We start from the raw sequence: 18,693 nt of genomic DNA, 5'->3' as shown, positions 1-18,693 counted from the left end.
CTAGCTGCCCCTGTAAACTGAGTACTGCTAACTAGACCCGACTGTATATGCTAGAGGAACACTAGCAAAGAAATTGTTTGTGGTACTTAGGTAAATTCAGTTGACCTACTAATGTGAGTTTGCTTACATTGTCAGGTTGTTTGTTTTGGGTTTTTTTGTGGGTCAGTGAGGGTTAAGTGACTTGCCCAGGGTCACACAGCTGGTAAGTGTCATGTGTCTATGGTCGGATTTGAACTCAGGTCCTCCTGAATCTAGGGCTGGTGCCTCTTCCACTGAGCCACCTCCCTGCCCCCCATTGTCAGTTTTGAAAGTTATCCATTACTGTAAAACTAGGCTATACTAAACAGAGCCTGCAGAGCCTCATTAATGAAGCCTTTCCATTACTCATTTTTTCTCAAAAGATAAACAGCCAATAAAAATTATATTTATTAAGTCATGACAGGCCTTGGAAACCATTATGGGCAAACTAAGTGTTATATTGTTTCATGTCTGCTGAAAAGTTGAATTATAGCATCAAATAAAGACTGAGTCTTTGTAGAAACTATGCTGTGTCAATTAGCAAATACTCTGGGAATTTAAATTATTTCAGGATAGAATCTATATTGTTAAGGAAAAAGTGACTCAAAAAGCAGCGTTAGGAGACTTATACAACATGGTTTCTGTTGAGTATTACATATTTAGTTATGCAGGATAGAAATCGCCATGGTGGTTTTTCTTTGCCAACAACAATTGACCATAAACTGTGCCAACCCAGAAAAGATTTGGGGCTGTAAAAGTTTGTCTTCAGCATCTTTAATTTTCCCTTTCTTCTCTATTTTCCACCCATCTTCATACAATGCCCCCCCCTCAGATACCATGTCTTTCTGTTCTCCGACCTTCTTCCTGCTGCCAAAACAAGAAAAAGATGAGATGTGGAATATTAGAACTATCATATTTTGTTTGTAACAAAAACAGAACAGTCCCTGTCTTCTGGGAGCTTATATCCTTGTGGGAGAGACAAGTATGTATATAGGCAGAGACAGGCTCTATAGAAATCAAATACAAGCTAAACCCAGTTCTTTTTCATAGATTAATGTATTTTTTTAATTTTTCCAGTCTGTTCCCTCATAACTCTTCAGATACTTGTAATTGAATGGTAGTTCTGTGTTCTCATTGTGTCAAGTAAGGACTAATATGGATGAATGAGTGCACTAATATGTACTTAATATGCTTGAAGACAAAGAATCCCCTTAGCTACAATAGGCATAAAAAAATTGGCTAGCAATAAGAGGCTAAATAATTCAAACTGGGAGTAATAAAAAGACAGAAATAGCTAACATATTATTTGCAGATTGTTATTACCTGAGTGAGTTTCCAGGTCACTTTTTGGAGGGGTGGGTGGTGAGGTAATTGGGGTTAAGTGACTTGCCCAGAGTCATACAGCTAGTAAGTGTCAAGTTTCTGAGGTCGTATTTGAACTTGGGTCCTCCTGAGTCCAGAGCCTGTGCTATATCCACTGTGTCACCTAGCTGCCCCTAGGTCACTTTTTTATCTGTAGTTGGGCTGACACAAGCAATCTATGGAAGGCATTTATTAATCACCTATACAAAGTACTTAGGAACAAAAAAATAGTATTGGTCACAGTTCTTGCTTGGCCTTGAGAAGCTTGGCGAGACAAGACTTAAGCAAATATTAACAGTTTTATAGAAATTATACATTTTTAAGAAAATCAGGCTAAGAAAAAGGCCATTGTTTAGTATGGTAAATCAGGAAAGTTAATATAAATAAAGTAACTCTTGTGTCTAGTTTATGACAAATGCAGAATTTGGTAGAAAGGAGGAGAATAATATTAGCAAAGTCACAGAGGCAGAAATAGGTAAACTGTATTTTGGGTATAATAAGGGAGCCTACTTAACTGGAACAGTGGGCTTATATTGATTGGGGAATAGTGAGAGAGGAACTTGGTTGGGTAAAGCAAGAGAGTTTAAAATAAAATTTTGTAAAGAATGTTTTAAAATTATTCTTCCCAGAGTATTTCATAGTTTCACAGGGAATTATAGGTAGTTTCACAGATTTAGAACTAGACTGGGACTTCAGGGCATCTATTCCAACATCATAATTTTATGGATGAGGAACCTGAGGTCAGAGAGCTGATGTAACTTACCTGTGATCATACTGGAGTGTTAGGAGTGGGCACTCGAACCCGGGTCCTCTGACTCTAAACCCATTTCCTTACCCCATTCCCCTTAACTGAACCATTCTGCACATAGTGACCATTTAGACATCTGTTATCTAATTCATTCTTTTCATTTTCCACTGCCCCAACCCGAATTTTCTAAAAATATATATATATATCCTTTCCCACCTGATTTGCCCAATTGCTATTTTCCTAAAAAATATAAGAAGCATTTATTTTCCCACAAAACTTTTGTCACTGAAGGGATCTTAGAGATCATCTCATGCTACTTCTTTATTTAACAAATGTAGAAACAGAGGACAAAGAGGTAAAAATAACTTCTCTAGAGTGACATTCATCTAGTTAGGGTCAGAAGCAAGACTAGTATCCAGTTTTCCTGGTTCTTAATCCAGTTCTCTTTGTACTGTAGTCGTCTGCCTTCTAGAGATAACCTAGACTTGAATAGTCAACCCCAGTCTCCTAGCCTGCAGAACAGCCAGTTGTAGAGTCAGACAGGAGCATGTGGGGCATAGCAGGTAGGCCAGTATGGCCGCTCTGAAGAGCTCTGGAGGGGAGTGATGCATGAGTGCTGCAAAGGTAGGAAGGAAGTGGGTCATAAAGAGCTTTAAATATCAGAGTTAGATATTTCCTTCAGAGGCCATAATGAGCTGGGGCAGGGTTGACATGGTCCGAGCTGTACTTTAGGAAAAGCTCTTGGGCATCCGTGTGGAAGATGGGTTAGAGAGGGAATAGTTTGGGGACAAGGCTACCCAGTCCTAGGCTATTTCAGTAATCTAGGTGAGAAGTAATGAGGGCCTGACCTAGGCTTGTATCTTTGTGAGTAGAGAGAATGGCAGGGATACTGTGACTATAGAAATGACATGATTTACAGCTTATTGGATATGCGGATAATGAGGGGTTGAGGATGTTACCAAAATTGTGAACTGGGGTGATTGAGAAGTGGGGGGCACTCAGTGAATCTGAAAATGGTGCCATCAACTCCAGAACCTCCCTTTAAGGAGGAAGCTCAGTTCAGACATCTTCTCATTTCTCACCCGGGTGCACTACTCTGGGACTTGTCTGACTTCACCATGGTCTCAGGTACCTCCCCATCCACACCACTCCTCCTCTTCTTCACTTCTCCACTTTTTTGTGTGTGTTGTTGTCCCCCTATTAGATGGTAAGCTCCTTGACAGAAAAGATCGTCTTTTTTTTCCCCTATTTGTATTTCCGGTATTTAGCACAGTACCTGGTACATAGTAGGTGCTTAATAAATATTTATTATGACTGACTGAAAGGAGTTCAGAAGAGGGGATTGGTGTGAGGGGAAAAAATAAGTTCCTTTTTTGAACATATTAAATTTGAGGTGCTTCTAGGACATTAGGATAAAATAGGCAAATGGAAATGTGGGACTTGGCTCAGGAGAAAAACGAGGATGGGAAACAGGTCATTCGTAAGGTACAAGATTAATTGTTGGACAGCTTTGATTATATGGGAGTCTTCCATCACATTAAATCTAAATATACCTACCTCTCTGCAACTTCTGCCCCTTCCTAGTCCTTCCCTCTTTGGAACAAGTAAAATAAGTCTAATCTCTCTTCTGTGTGAAAGTCCTTCAATGACTAAATATGTATATCCTGTCCTACCTGATTTCCTCCAGGTTGAATAAGCACTACTGTTTTTTTCAAATGATTTTCTTTTCACACATTGTCTGGTCCCTTCATTGTCCTGCTCACCCTCTTCTGGATGTACTCCAGTTTCTCCATTTCCTTCCTAAAATGTGTCATGTCTTACACTGAAATATCCCATATTTGGGGTCAGCTAGGTGGCGCAGTGGATAAAGCACTGGCCCTGGAGTCAGGAGTACCTGAGTTCAAATCTGGCCTCGGACACTTAACACTTACTAGCTGTGTGACCCTGGGCAAGTCACTTAACCCCAATTGCCTCACTTAAAAAAAAAAAAAAGAAGAAGAAATATCCCATATTTGGTCAGACATAGGCTGAAGATAGTAGGATAGTCCCCTGATTTGTTTTGGACGCTACCTTTTTTTTTGCGGGGCCATGGGGGTTAAGTGACTTGCCCAGGATCACACAGCTAGTAAGTGTCAAGTGTCTGAGGCCAGATTTGAACTCAGTTACTCCTGAGTCCAGGCTTTATCTACTGCGCCACCTAGCTGCCCCACGCTACCTCTTTTTAATGGAGCAGTTAGAATTGGGGGTTGTTTTTTAATATTGAACTTTGATACCGTTGGTTTTTTTTTTCATACAGCTTACAAACAAACAAAACCCTTTGATCTTTTTTTACACAAACTGTTACCTAGGGTAACTTATGACGTTGACTTTTTAAACAAAAATATAGGACTTTACATTTATCTTTATTAAGTCTAACCTTAGATTTGGTCAATAATTCTAGTCTATTGAAATCTTTTTTTGGATCATGGTGACCATCTAACCATAGTCTGCCTAATCCTTCAAGACCTTCCATTCTCTTCTGCCCCCCTAATTTGAACACAAGTCAAGATCCTCACTTCCCTCTGCTCTAAGAATTCTATAGAATAAAAGAGTTTTAGAGTTTGAAGGGACCTTATAGATGATGTGGTCATATGCTTAGGGGGTTTGTTTGTTTTTTTTTTTTACTTCTGTCACATTTGTTTTCTTTTCTTTCTAGAAATACATTCCTAGACATCCTGTCATAGTGTAAAGAGAATTGAATATTCAGTCAGAGAACCTGGGTTTTAATTCTGATTCTGCTGTTCTTACTCAGTGTATGACCTTGAAGAAGTCTCTTCACCCTTGGGGGTGAAATTGTCTTAGGTCTCTTTGTTTTTTGATTTGATTTGGTTTGTTTTTTTGCTGGGCAATGAGGGTTAAGTGACTTGCACAGGGACACATAGCTAGTAAGTGTCAAGTGTCTGAGACTGGATTTGAACTCAGGTCCTTTTTAATCCAGGGCCAGTGCTTTATCCACTGGGCCACCTAGCTGCCCCCTTAGTTCTCTTTTAACTCTATATTCTTTGACTTACTATAATGCTTATGCCTATTATAGCACAGTCTGGGGCAGTAACCCAGTGGAAAGAATATTCTTTGTTAACAAAGGGATTATTGTACCCATAACCAGCTAATCTAGAGGAACCCAAGCTGTTTGACCAAAATGAGAGAAAAAATACATAGTTTTTTTCACAGTCTGATTTCAATACATTTAATGGCTCTGTGAGGACTGTGGGGAAACACATCATATCTTTAGATTGCTTTGCTCCAATTCTCATGGAGAATAACTGTTCCATTATCCCAATTTGGGGCAGAGCTTTGGAAATGTCTGGTGTAATGATTTAGAATTCTCTATGTATAGTTACATTAACTCATGGTTAAGTCTTATACCCAAAGCTTAATTCATTTTATGAAGTTTTCAGCGCTTTTTTGGTTTGGTTTGTTTTTACTAAAAAAATTAATGTTTGTTTTGTTTTGTTTTGTTTTGTTTTTTAACCCATTGAAATCAGAACCATGACATATCAAATACAGTTTGTGACCCTTAATGGGGATAATCATTTTTCCTTTGCAGATTTTTTATTTCTTTTTTTCACTTATAATTTTCAAGTCTATACGTGGCATATATTCTTCTCCAGTAAATTGTAGGACAGACAAGGTAAAAACAATTTTATTCACAGTTTTTCTGTACCCTTAAAAAAAACCGTTTTAGATGAAAAAGAAGTACTGTGGAAGAGTTTCTTCTGGTAATGGATGAACGCTACTTGAAAAGAAATAGGCTGGCCAGATTGTTATCTTCATGCTTAACAAAGCTGAAGCTTCCTTGTGTGCATACTTATATTTAAATTATGTTCCCCTGAAAGAATGTACTTTGTTGAGTTTCTTTTAAACAACTTCCAGAACAAAGAGCCATGGAGAGCAGTCTTAAAGATTCAGGAATCCTAACTTCCCCTGAAAAGTATATTGACCAAGACAGTAAGTTTACATGCTGTCGCATTTTTATGAAACCTCATTTTGGTCTATAATTGTGACATAAAGAAACTGCTATTTGGGAAACACAAACAATAAAACAGACTTATTTATTGTACTTTTAGTTTTGTCATCTTTGTCTTTTACATAAATATCCTAGATATTTAAACCATTTATATATGAAATGAGATGATTTTCATATGTGAGAGTATCAAAAGCTTCTCATACAATATAAAATTTTTGGTTTTAGGAGAAAATGTAGGGAGGCCAGCACTTGATGTGATTTTTTTATATTTGTTTGTATTTTTACCTGAATGCTGTTGAAAGGAGTGGGAAAATGTGTCTTATAGCCTAGTACCTACCTTCCTGTGTGACTCATGGGATGCACTAAAATAAGATTATGTGTGAGGAAGTTTAGAATTTAGCCAAAATTTTTTCTACAGGATAAAAATTAACTCCTAAGTCAAAATGTAAGGCTATATTTCTCCTCTTTTTTAGGAGAGACATTTAAGACCTCTTAATTATGTCTTGATTTCAGAAAAAAAAATGAAGTGGAAGATGACATTCATTTGCAGCCATAATGTTTGTATTTCTTTTTAAAAGTTAGAATTCCTAGTGTAAAATTTATACCAGTCTACCCATGATGCTCAATCTCTTCTCCTACTAGTTAAAGGGTACTATTTTTTATTTGGCAAGTAGACATAACAGCTGTTGTGAATGGAGGATTTCTGTTCTTCGCCCTAAGGAGTTAGGCAGTGCACTTAGGAATTATCTTCAGCAGTCTTCTCAGTAAGTATGATGTACCAAAAATGTCTTCTCTATTTTAATCACTTATCAGGAATTCATAAAGCACCTTGACCTTCACTCCAAAAGTCTATTTTCTAAGATTAAATTCTTAATATAAAATCATTATGTGACTGCATGTTCCCAGAATAATAGATGATTGCATCTATTATTATTATTATATATTATTATTACTGGAGCTAGCTATTATCATTTAATAGTCATTAATGAATGGACCAACATCAAAACTAATGTTTGGTTGGGCATATTGACATTTGGGGGAAATGGCTTCAGTGAGAAAAATCATTGTCCTTGGACTTCCTTTTTGTTCCATAAAAAATGTACCTTTCTCAGGGCCAGGTGGCCCAGTGGATAAAGCACCAGCCCTGGATTCAGGAGTTCCTGAGTTCAAATGAGGCCTCCAACACTTGACACTTACTAGCTGTGTGACCTTGGGCAAGTCACTTAAGCCCCATTGCCCCACAAAATAAAATGTACCTTTCATTTGTTACAAAGGATTCAGAAATGTCATATTCTATATGTGGGACCAAAATATAACTCATTCCATTCCCAACAGGTTCTCTTCTCTGATTCTGAGTTATTCCTTGAATGTAAAACCTGTTTTCCTGGCAGTTTGGTCTTAAGAGGTTCTAACACCTGAATTTTCTTTGAGCAGGTCTTTCTTCGCGAGTCCTTGGAACAGAAGCTGGAGAAACAGCGGGAAGAGGAGGTCTTCCGGGCAGCCATGGTGATCCGTGCTCATGTCCTTGGCTATCTGGCCCGGTGTGTAACCTGTTAAACCATAATATACAAGAAATGCTTTTCCTGCTTTTGTTGTATAACATTGAATAATCTAAAATCATGTGAATTCAGTTTAAAACTACTTTGGATCTCTGAGAGGAGAAGTGGAGCAAAGTAAAGGGTGTTCTTGCAGCAGTCTCCTACCCCCAAGCCCCAGTCATTCCATCTACTGCTATCACGAGTCATACAATCTCAGCCTGGACAAATATAAGGAAAAAGGACCCATCCCTGATATTACAAAGAGAAAAATTCCCATAGGTGAAATGTTTTCATTTTCTTACCTAGTTTCATGCATTATGGATTAGAGTCCTGGTAATACAGCCCATCTGTTTACTTTTGTGTTTTTTCAGTAACTCAATGGAGGCCCATTCTGGAGTGGTTTGCATAATGAGGCCATCTCTTTTCATATGTATATTAGTTCTCTCCATATATATATAGAACAATATGTCACACGAAATGTACACATTCCTTTTTCTGTGGTACAAGGCTCTCCTGCTGTGGTGATTTCTTTTATAGAAGCAGGAGATACATCAAACCTCCTTTCATTCCTAGGAGTATCTTCTTGTCAGGGTCATAAAAAATGTAGCACTAGGTGGTATGCATTTATTTTGTCAAAATAATGCTAGTTTCCTCACAAAATGGACCTTGTACTCTGGGTGGGAGTAGAGGGGTAGTGGAGAGAGAACATCACCATAGTAGAAGGATTATTACAAAGCTAGGTGCTTCCTCTGTTCTTTTGATGCCTTGAAACCATAAAACAAACTGTTCTCAAGGAAATCTCTGTTTCCATGACTCATCTGACCCCCTTTACCATGTTGGTTGTTCTTCCTTCAGGAAGCAGTACAGAAAGGTCCTTTATCATGTAGTTATAATACAAAAGAACTACAGAGCCTTCCTCATGAGGAGACGATTCTTGGACCTGAAGAAAGCAGCTGTGGTATTCCAGAAACAACTGAGGGGCCAAATTGCTCGGCGAATTTACAAACAAAAGCTAGAAGAGAAGAGGAAAAAGGAAGAACAAGAAAGGTGCCGTGTGCTCTAGTACTTTGATTTAACTAAAAATTACATTTCAGATTTCATTCTGAACATCCTTTGTAGCAGACATTCATAGTGAATGTTGCAAGATCCTTTAAAAAACAACAATAATAAACCATTCCTCTCTGAGTGGGTCAGTATGTAAATTTCTTAGACTCAGAGTGAAGATTTAGAGCCTTGGAGCTTTATTTTTTATTTATGGGGGGGGGGGGGGACAATGAGGGTTAAGTGACTTGCCCAGGGTCACACAGCTAGTAAGTCTTAAGTGTCTGAGGTCGGATTTGAACTCAGGTACTCCTGACTCCAGGGCTGGTGCTCTATCCACCACGCCACCTAGCCACCCCCAAATGGAGTATTCTTGATAAAGGAAACTTCCCTGACTGATATTGGTCACAGTCAATCCCCTAGAGTGCTGCTGGGCCCACCGGAGGGGAAGAAGCTGGCCCTTGGTCACAGAGTTAATATGAGTGAGAGGCAAAGACTTAAACTCAGTGTGTTCCCTGACTTCAAAACTAGCCTTACGTTCATTGTATACCATTTCTTATTCTTATGTGTAGGTAGAATAAATATATTTCCAGAGAGAAGTTATAACCTTCATTCTTGTAAAATTTCTATCTGTAACCACTAGAAAATAAGTGTCTCTTAAGAAGGCGTTATGTTATGTTCACATTCTTTTTTAACTTTCTAGGGAGAGAGAACGGAAGAGACAAGAAGCTGAGCTTCTTGCCCAGAAGGTAAAAAATGGTTTCATAATTTGGCTTCCCTGTTTCTCCTCTTTTCTTTTCACTCCTAAAATATAACATGTCCAAAACTGAGGTCGTTCTTATTCTTCAAATTGCCCTCCTCCTAAGTTCTCTATTTTTGTTTATTGCACTACCATTATCCTCATGTCCCTTAGACTTGAAATGCCGGAGTCACCTTAGACCCATTTCTTTTACCATAAAAAGGATTGCCAAATACTGTTGGTTCTACCTCAGCAGTATGTCTTCCATCTCCCCGCTTCTTTCTGACTTCACCGCTGTGATCCTAGTTAAGGCCCTCATTACCTAGAGTGTGGTAATAATCTCTGCCTGATCCCCTTTCTCCAGTCGACAGACTCTTTCCAGTCTAGCCTTTGCAGTAGCACTGGATTATTCTTACCAAAACATAGGTCTTAACATATTGTCTCTCTGAACAATAACTAACTCCCCATTGCTTACTTGATATTACTAGTATTCAAGGCAGTGTACATAGCCAGAAAGGACAAGCCTCTATTCTTCAATCTTATCCTGCCTTTTTTTACTCTCCTTTTGCCAAGTCTTCCATTCTAGGCTACTCATCCTTACAACACCTCCGTCCCCCTACTACTCTTCCCTTCCTCTAAGGAGTTATTATGGAGTCAGGAAGCATTTATGAAGTGCCTACTATGTGCTAGGCACTGTGCTAAGGTCTGAGAATACAAATAGGAAAAAAGACAGCCCTTATTTTTGAGGAACTCCCAATCTAGTGGGTGAGACAGCATGTAAACAGCTGCATACAGATAAGCTAAATGCAGGATAAATAGGAAGTAGTCAACACAGGGATTTGGGACAGGCTTCCTATAACAGTGGGATTTTAGCTAAGACTTAAAGGAATCCAGGAAGACCAGAAGATATAGATAAGGAAGAAGAGCATTCCAAGCATGGAGAACAACCAGTAAAGATGTCCTGGAGCCAAGAGATGCAGTGCTTTGTTCAAGATTGAACTGAAGAGCATGTGGTGGGAGGGTCTAATGTATAAGAAGACTGGAAAGATAGGGGAAAGGGACAGGTTTTGTAGGCCTTTGAACACAAAACAAGATTTTATATTTGATCTTGGAGGTAATATGGAGCCATTGGAGGTTTACTGAGTAGGAAGGTGGCATGGTCAGATTTGTGCTTTAGAAAAATCACTTGGACATTGAGTGTAGGATGATCTGGAATGGGGAGAGGCCCCACCATCAGGTGATTGTAATAGCCTAGGTGTAGCAAATAAGAACATGAAACAGGATGGGGGCATGTCAGGAGAAAGAGTGACTTATTTGAAAGATACAAAGGTGAAATGATCAGGTCTTGGCCACAGATATTGGAAAATGCAGGGTTGCAATGGCAAGAGAGAGTGAGGCATCAAAGATAAACTGAATTTACTGCCTAGGGAAATGATAGTAATGGGAAAGTTTGGAAATGTGCTGCCTGTATTCAAGGAATTCAGTTCACTAAACACTTATAAAGCCTGGCATAAATTATCTCTCCTGCCACAAGTCTGGCATAACCACTCTGGTCCTTTGCTTGCTTACATTATTATAATGTGTATTACTTATTTGTTTATTTTTCATCTTGTCCCTGCTTGACTGTAAGCTCTTTGGAGACAGTGATTGCATCATGCATCTTAGTATCCTGGGAGCCTTGTACAGAGTGAGCACTTGATATGTGCTGAATTGGATTGCCCCTTGGAATTGAAATCAGACAAGTTAAAAAAATGTGTGGGGATTTCCTATTCATTACCTTGGGTTTTTTACTAGAAAAAGCTTTGTGCGTTTGAGTTTCTCATTAGGAATTTAATTTCCACAGTCCATTAAAACTTTTCAGTTTACATCCTTACTGCAGACGATTTAATGTGATGACACCATCTCAGGTGTGTATTGAAACATGCTGAAGTCTTGCATTTCTCCTCTGGACAGGCTGAAGAGGCAAGGAGACTGGAACAACTTGAAGCCCTTCGGAAAGAAGAGCAGCTGAAACAGGAGATGGAAAAGCAGAAGGAAAACAAGCAAGTGGAAGAGATCTTACGCCTGGAGAAAGAGATAGAGGATCTGCAACGGGTGAAGGAGAGGCAGGAGTTATCTTTGACAGAGGCTTCTTTGCAAAGACTGCAGCAGCTCCGGGACCAGGAGCTCAGGAGGCTCGAAGATGAAGCCTGCCGAGCAGCCCAGGAGTTCCTGGAATCCCTCAACTTTGATGAGATCGATGAATGTGTCAGAAATATTGAGAGGTCTCTCTCTGTGGGCAGTGGCTTTTCTACAGAGCTCAATGACCTGGCTAGTAATGCCTGTGGAGAAAAGCCCAATTTCAACTTCAGCCAGCCTTACCCTGAGGAGGAGGTAGATGAGGGTTTTGAGGCTGATGACGATGCCTTCAAGGATTCACCCAACCCAAGTGAGCATGGCCATTCTGACCAGAGAACGAGCGGCATCCGGACAAGTGATGACTCCTCAGAGGAGGATCCCTACATGAATGACACAGTGGTACCTACAAGCCCTAGTGCTGACAGCACTGTGCTTCTGACGCCTTCTGTCCAGGACTCTGTTAGTCTGCACAACTCGTCCAGTGGGGAATCCACCTACTGTGTGCCCCAGAACTCTGGAGAGCTTATTGCCCCAGATGGTGACTATGATTATGACCAGGATGATTATGAAGATGGGGCTATCACTTCAGGCAGCAGCGTGACCTTCTCCAACTCTCAGAGTAGCCAGTGGTCCCCTGATTATCGCTGTTCAGTGGGGACATACAACAGCTCTGGGGCCTACCGCTTTAGCTCTGAGGGAGCACAGTCCTCAGTAAGTACAGACTGTTGTTGTAATTACTAAGCACAAAGATTTCCACTGTTTCAATCCACATGCACCAATTTCTTTAGCTGAAATAATACAAAATGTACCAAGTTTCAGAATCCATGATTTACCTAACAATAATAAGATCTTAAAGCCTTTAATTTTCAAAGAGGATTTTCATTAGCAAATAGAAGCCTTTGATAGTGCCTTCTGTATGTAACTGCATACACACCCAGAGTTGAATTTTGCCTGAAGCCTAATAAAACTGGCTTGTGTTTACTTGGGGCCTAAGCAATGTCAGCCATGGCTTTTGTAGTAGGTTAGGAAATGAGACGCCTTCACCCAGCATCAAAATGGCACGTTGGGGAAAATTTGGAAAAGTTACTTCACATTTCACTCAATAGAATATTATTTGTAATAGTGTTAAAAAGGTAAAGAATGGGCCATAACTACTCTACTTTTTATTGTTTTGTCAAATCCTTTTCTTAAGTAGATTAGTTAATTATATGAATTCACTTTCCTCTTTTTCTTCGGTTCTCAATTTATACTCCAGTTCATGCACTAAGTTCTTCCTGCATTTTATTGCAGTTCCCAAATCTATTCATCTCTTAAATAGCTTTAAATGTTTTTAGCATAGTAGCATAAGATAAATTAACTTTTAAATAACTCGATTACCATATTATCCTTTAAACACTAGTTGTATTATGTTTATATTAAGACAGATATCCTCCAGATTATGTGAAATCAACCTGTATATTCTAGAATAGTTCAACAGTACTTGAATCCAGACTGTTGACATGTATTTAAGCTTATTATAAACACCTGTCCTTTTTTATGTCTGGACATTGATGACTATCAAAAAAAAAAGGTTGATCTCTTCATGGTGCATGCCATCATTATTTTGTTCACTGTATACTTTTATGTTTGAGTTTTAATATTTTCTATCTTTTTGTACAGTTTGAAGACAGTGAAGAAGACTTTGATTCTAGATTTGATACAGATGATGAACTTTCTTATAGAAGAGACTCAGTCTATAGCTGTGTCAGCCTGCCGTACTTCCATAGCTTTCTGTATATGAAAGGTATGTTTCAGTGTCACACAGATTCTGTGGATTTGCCTAGTGCAGTAGATTGGTAATAAAAGAAATTGGATTCCTTTTGACTGTGCAGTCTCACAACAGAAACAACCAGAAAGTAATCTTCTTTTCCCATAATGGTGGTGATGAGGCTGTTTGCCTGCTACCCACCAGAGCTGGGTAACATACTAGCATCCTACAGGACAAATATTTTACAGTTCTGAATTCAGCCTTCTCCACAGGGGGTGTTCAGGTTGGTGAGTTGTACAGTTTTCTACCCGTGTCAATACTGGCATCATTCTGTCTTTCGTCTGCCCCCCCCCCACCTCTCTCTCTCTCTCTCTCTCACACACACACACACACACACACACACACACACACTCTCACTCCATTTTATAGAGGCCAGGTGCATTGATTATTAGCATTTTCCTTTCTTTCACAGGTGGACAGAGAAGGAACAGAGATAGGTGTGGCATCTGTGGGTAGTAGAAAGGGCACACCCTGATTACTTAAATGGCTTCCCACACCCATATCAGTCAGTCTTCATGAGGCCATGGTGAGATTTTTGGTCTAGAAGATGCTTTATAAACAGTTTTATGTTTTCATTGTTAAGGAATTGTCAAATACTGTGCTTACATTTTCCCTTGACTGTTGACTACACAGTGTGGGAAGGCCATTTTCAGTGATCACCAGCATTATCTTTTCTCTCTTAAGTGGATGGAGGTAGAACAAAAAAGTGTCTGGGCTATATTAGAACCATGTCCAACAATCCTTTTTGAAAAGTGTCCTAGAGGGACAGTACAAAGTGTGAACTCCTCCTTGCACTCTCACAGACTCAATGGGAGGGAAGCAATAATTGGATGAGCCCTAGGTAAGAAGACCTAAATGAAGTAGGAAGAAGAGACAATATGAAAAGAGGCCTCCTTTAGACTTAGCTCTAATAAGAGTACAGCTCTTAGAAATTGAATTATAATGAAACTCATCAAATTAAAGGATAAATTGTTCAGCCATTTCAGTCATGTCCTCTTTGTGACTGTTTTCTTGGCAAAGATACTGGAGTGGTTTGCCATTTCCTTCTCCAGCTAATTTTACAGATGAGGAAACTGAGGTAAACAGGGTTAAGTGCAGGGTCACACAGTTAGTAAGTGTCTAAGGCCAGATTTAAACTCAGGAAGGTGAGTTTTTCTGACTCCAAGCCTGGCACTCTTTCTACTGTGCCACCTAGCTGCCCTTAAAAGATAAGAGTAGTTTAAAATGTGAAGTTAGGTTTCAGAAGAATTGGTCTTCTATCAGTCTAATTTTCCAACCAGGGCATAATGTTTTCAAGTGTTTAGTCATTTTTTTAAAACAGAAAACTTTGTTTATTAACTTTTCTTGTCTGTCTGTTCTTTTACTCATTTTCTGTACTACTTATTTTTCTCTCACTCTCTGTTCTTTTTCTCCTCATTTTCTTTTCTCTTATCTCCTTTCCCATTCACTTTTGGTTTTGTTCCTCTTCTTCCCCTCTATTCTTTTTTTCTCCTCTTCACTCTACATTGTTCATCTTCTGTCCTTCTCTTGAACTTTTTTCATCTCTCCCCTTCATCTTTTTTTCTTCTACTATTCACTTTCCTCTTTTCTCCTTCATCTGCCTCTTCCCTATTCTTTGTTCTCTTTAATTCCTTTCTTTGATTGTGCTTCTTTTATTCACTTTCATTTTAGTTCCATCCCTTCAGTCAAGTATTCACTCGTCAAAGTCTGTCATTCCTATCTTTACCCCATCACACTAGCATGGGCACAACTAGGACCCTACTAAATTTGATTCAAGGAAATACCTTCCTATCCCTCCCAACCCTTTTATCATATGTCATGGAAAATTTAGAACTTTAGAGGTGTGTCACAGAATGTGAACAAAATTGGGAAACTCTGCTAACCAACTGACCTAATAAGCCACAAGTTACCTGAAGAACAACTATAATTAAAAATGACTAACAGTATTATAGCAAGCCTAGAAAATCCTTGTGAGGGCTCTATAACATTCTAAAAACACATGAAGATTCTCTAGTTATGGTTCTGAGTATTCCTGTTTTACCAAATGGAATCAGCATGGCTTTGAGAGTACAATATACAGCTTAAATATGTTTGTTAATGAGATGAAATATCTCTTTAACTTAATTATTTGTTTTAATTAGAAGTGGAGAAAAGGCAAGATAAATAAAGCTTTGAAACTAGTTAGGGAAGACCTGCTAACAGTGATTCAGAGAAGAACGCTTGGAAGTCTGATTTTACAATGAAGCAAGGTGATGCTATTGCAGTTCATTGATTTTTAAAAGAGAATAAAGAAAAATGGTTTGAAAGAAACAGTTGATAATGAAATCACAATGCTTCAGTCTTATCCACTTTTGTCACTTAATTTTATCAGCAGAATGACCTATTGAAGATGTGTACAGTTAGGAAAATAATAATAGCTTCACCTTTGTTTTACAGGAGATTGGTCATATTTCATGAATATATAAGTATCAAGGGAGAAAGAATTTGGTCTAGAAATGGGAAATTTATATACCGCTTTAGGAAGAGCTGATAATTTAGTGTTATTAGTTAGCCTAAAAGCTAATTTATGTTCCATTTAGGAGGAAGTTACATTAACGATTTTAAATTTGATATAATAGATTAGAATAACCTTCATGATTCTAATGGTAATAAAATAATGGATTTTATTATTAGTCTTAATCAGTTATTCCACAAGTAGAAATGAATTTTATATTTATTGTTAATAACACTTATTTGGTTTTGGTAGAAGACAGATCACTAACTTAACACATCCATACATTCCTGTTGTGGGCAAACACAAAATGCTTTTGGTTTCATTGTCATTTTAGTCAATTTGTCATGGTTCTTAATTGGAGCAGCATCTGCCCATAGTCATTACCTAAGCACAACTGGGAGAGACTCTTCCTTCCCCTCTTCCAACATGGAATTCTCTCTATTTTTTTTTCCAAAAAGGAGTGTTAAAGCAATAGATTAAGTGGTTGTTTATGTTACAATGAGTGAACCAGGAATTAGCAACAGGACATGCAAAGGTCAGTAATAATTATAATTATAATTCCAAGTTTTGTGTGTATTTTGCATTTTAAATACTTCCATTATTAGCATTTTGTGAATCTTAAAAATGTTTTAAGTGAGAAAGAGGGGAATATATTTTATTTTCACTCATTTTGAGTACCAGTTAAATTCAAATGTGGCTATCTTACACTTTCTAATTGGGCTATGTTTTTCAATTCATTCAGTAAAGTAAATCAAGAAAAATTACCATAAAGCTGTTACCCTTGTTGTTGCTTTAGGATAGAGGTTACAATATTTATGTATTACTGATTCAGTAAAACAAGCATTTTTTAAGCTAGTGCCCATACTAGGAACTTTGAATAAAGAGGCAAAAAACCCTCCCAAAAACACATTATACATTTGAAGGGCTTTACAAATCTTAGGTTTCTTTGTAAATGTAAATTTGAAAGAAGTTTCAGTTAATTTATCTGAGCGCCATATTTTATTCCCAACTAACCAAACCATGATTGAGTTTTAATCAGCATCAATACTGATTAAATCTGCCTTTGGATTTTGCTAAAAGCTGTGTTTTTTAATGTAAATCATTTACCTAACAAATTAGAAGAATTTCCTGAGGTAACATTTGTTCTTTTTCAAAATATACAGATATACAAATATATGTTTTGTTTATATAAGAGGCTTTACTAAATTTCAAAGTTGATTCAACTTCCTCAGAAAGTAACTTTCAAATAGAGAGAAAGCAGAGAAGGGATTAGAGAAAAATGTCTTTAAAATTGTCTTTCTGGGGACAATCCATTAAATCTGAGGAGATCTGCAATAAGGCAGCATGAACTTATATATAAATCCATGCAGCCTATAAAGATTATTCTTCCATGTAACACAACTCAGCTACTCTACCACATTATGCTGTGTGTATGTCTAGATGTGTAGGGCCCCTTGGTAGCACAGTGAATGGAATGCCAGGTCTGGAATCAGGAAAACTCAGTTTACTGAGTTCAAAACTGGTCTTAGACACTTAGTAGCTGGGTGACCTTGGACAAGTCACTTAACCCTATTTGCCTTAGTTTCGGGGGGGGGGCGAGGGGCAATGAGGGTTAAGTGACTTGCCCAGGGTCACACAGCTAGTAAATGTCAAGTGTCTGAGACTGGATTTAAACTCAGATCCTCCTGAATCCAAGGCCAGTGCTTTATCCACTGCGCCACCTAGCTGTCCCCAATTTCTTTTTTCTTTTTCTTTTTTTTTTTTAGTGAGCCAATTGGGGTTAAGTGACTTGCCCAGGGTCACACAGCTAGTAAGTGTTAAGTGTCTAAGGCCGGATTTGAACTCAGGTCCTCCTGACTCCAGGGCCGGTGCTCTATCCACTGCACCATCTAGCTGCCCCTGCCCCCAGTTTCTTAACCTGTAAAATGAGCTGGAGAAGGAAATGGCAAACCATTCCAGTATCTTTGCCAAGAGAACCCCTATTGGGGTCACAAAGAGTAGGACATGACTGTAAAGGGCTGAACATTATCATCGTCATCATCATATACACAAGAAAGAGACTCCAGAGGTCCTGCTGTACAGACTATTGTAAATAACAGAAAAGTCTGAGCTTATGAGATACCCTGATGTGACCTGTAGTTACATGCCTGAAGTTGAACTAAATGCTGTTTGGTGATTGCCCATCCCTGGACTATTATTTGATTCACCACAGGTTTGTTTAGGAAGAGTTACGTATAAGATTTTAAAACAAAAACAAAAAAAACAACTTGGACTGAAACAGACCCTCTTATTATTGTTTGTCTCATACTGTTTTTATGGCACAACTTAATATGGTTACAATCCAGGTTTATTTTTGTTCTCTTTTTTCTTAACTTTGCTCTTGCCCTTTTGGGGAACCAGGTGGCTTAATGAACTCATGGAAACGTCGATGGTGTGTCCTCAAGGATGAGACCTTTTTGTGGTTCCGTTCCAAGCAAGAGGCCCTTAAACAAGGCTGGCTGCACAAAAAAGGTGGTGGATCATCCACACTGTCCAGGAGGAACTGGAAGAAGCGCTGGTTTGTTCTCCGGCAGTCTAAACTGATGTACTTTGAAAATGACAGCGAGGAGAAGTTAAAGGGAACAATTGAAGTCCGGACTGCCAAGTATGTTTTTTTTTTGTTTGTTTTTTTTGTTTTGTTTTGTTTTGTTTTTGCAGGGCAATGGGGGTTAAGTGACTTGCCCAGGGTCACACAGCTAGTACATGTCAAGTGTCTGAGACCAGATTTGAATTCGGGTCCTCCTGAATCCAGGGTCGGTGCTTTATCCACTGTGCCACCCAGC

The 18,693-nt window shown here is 38.6% G+C and overlaps 1 protein-coding gene across 1 annotated transcript in view; it reads left to right on the top strand.

Annotated features, from left to right (window-relative positions):
- MYO10 (myosin X) overlaps positions 1–18,693 on the top strand; it is a 246,035-nt gene that overhangs the window by 196,779 nt on the left and 30,563 nt on the right. The window contains exons 22-27 of the mRNA XM_043971604.1: positions 7,569–7,675; positions 8,528–8,719; positions 9,417–9,462; positions 11,406–12,281; positions 13,230–13,353; positions 18,272–18,515. Coding sequence (XP_043827539.1) covers positions 7,569–7,675; positions 8,528–8,719; positions 9,417–9,462; positions 11,406–12,281; positions 13,230–13,353; positions 18,272–18,515 — 1,589 coding nt within the window. The remainder of the gene's footprint in view (positions 1–7,568; positions 7,676–8,527; positions 8,720–9,416; positions 9,463–11,405; positions 12,282–13,229; positions 13,354–18,271; positions 18,516–18,693) is intronic.

The sequence above is a fragment of the Dromiciops gliroides genome, chromosome 1 (assembly GCF_019393635.1).
Source record: "Dromiciops gliroides isolate mDroGli1 chromosome 1, mDroGli1.pri, whole genome shotgun sequence".
Classification (NCBI taxonomy): Eukaryota; Metazoa; Chordata; class Mammalia; order Microbiotheria; family Microbiotheriidae; genus Dromiciops; species Dromiciops gliroides.
The sequence above is the reverse complement of the archived record's forward strand: the minus strand, read 5'-3'. Positions and strand labels throughout refer to the sequence as shown.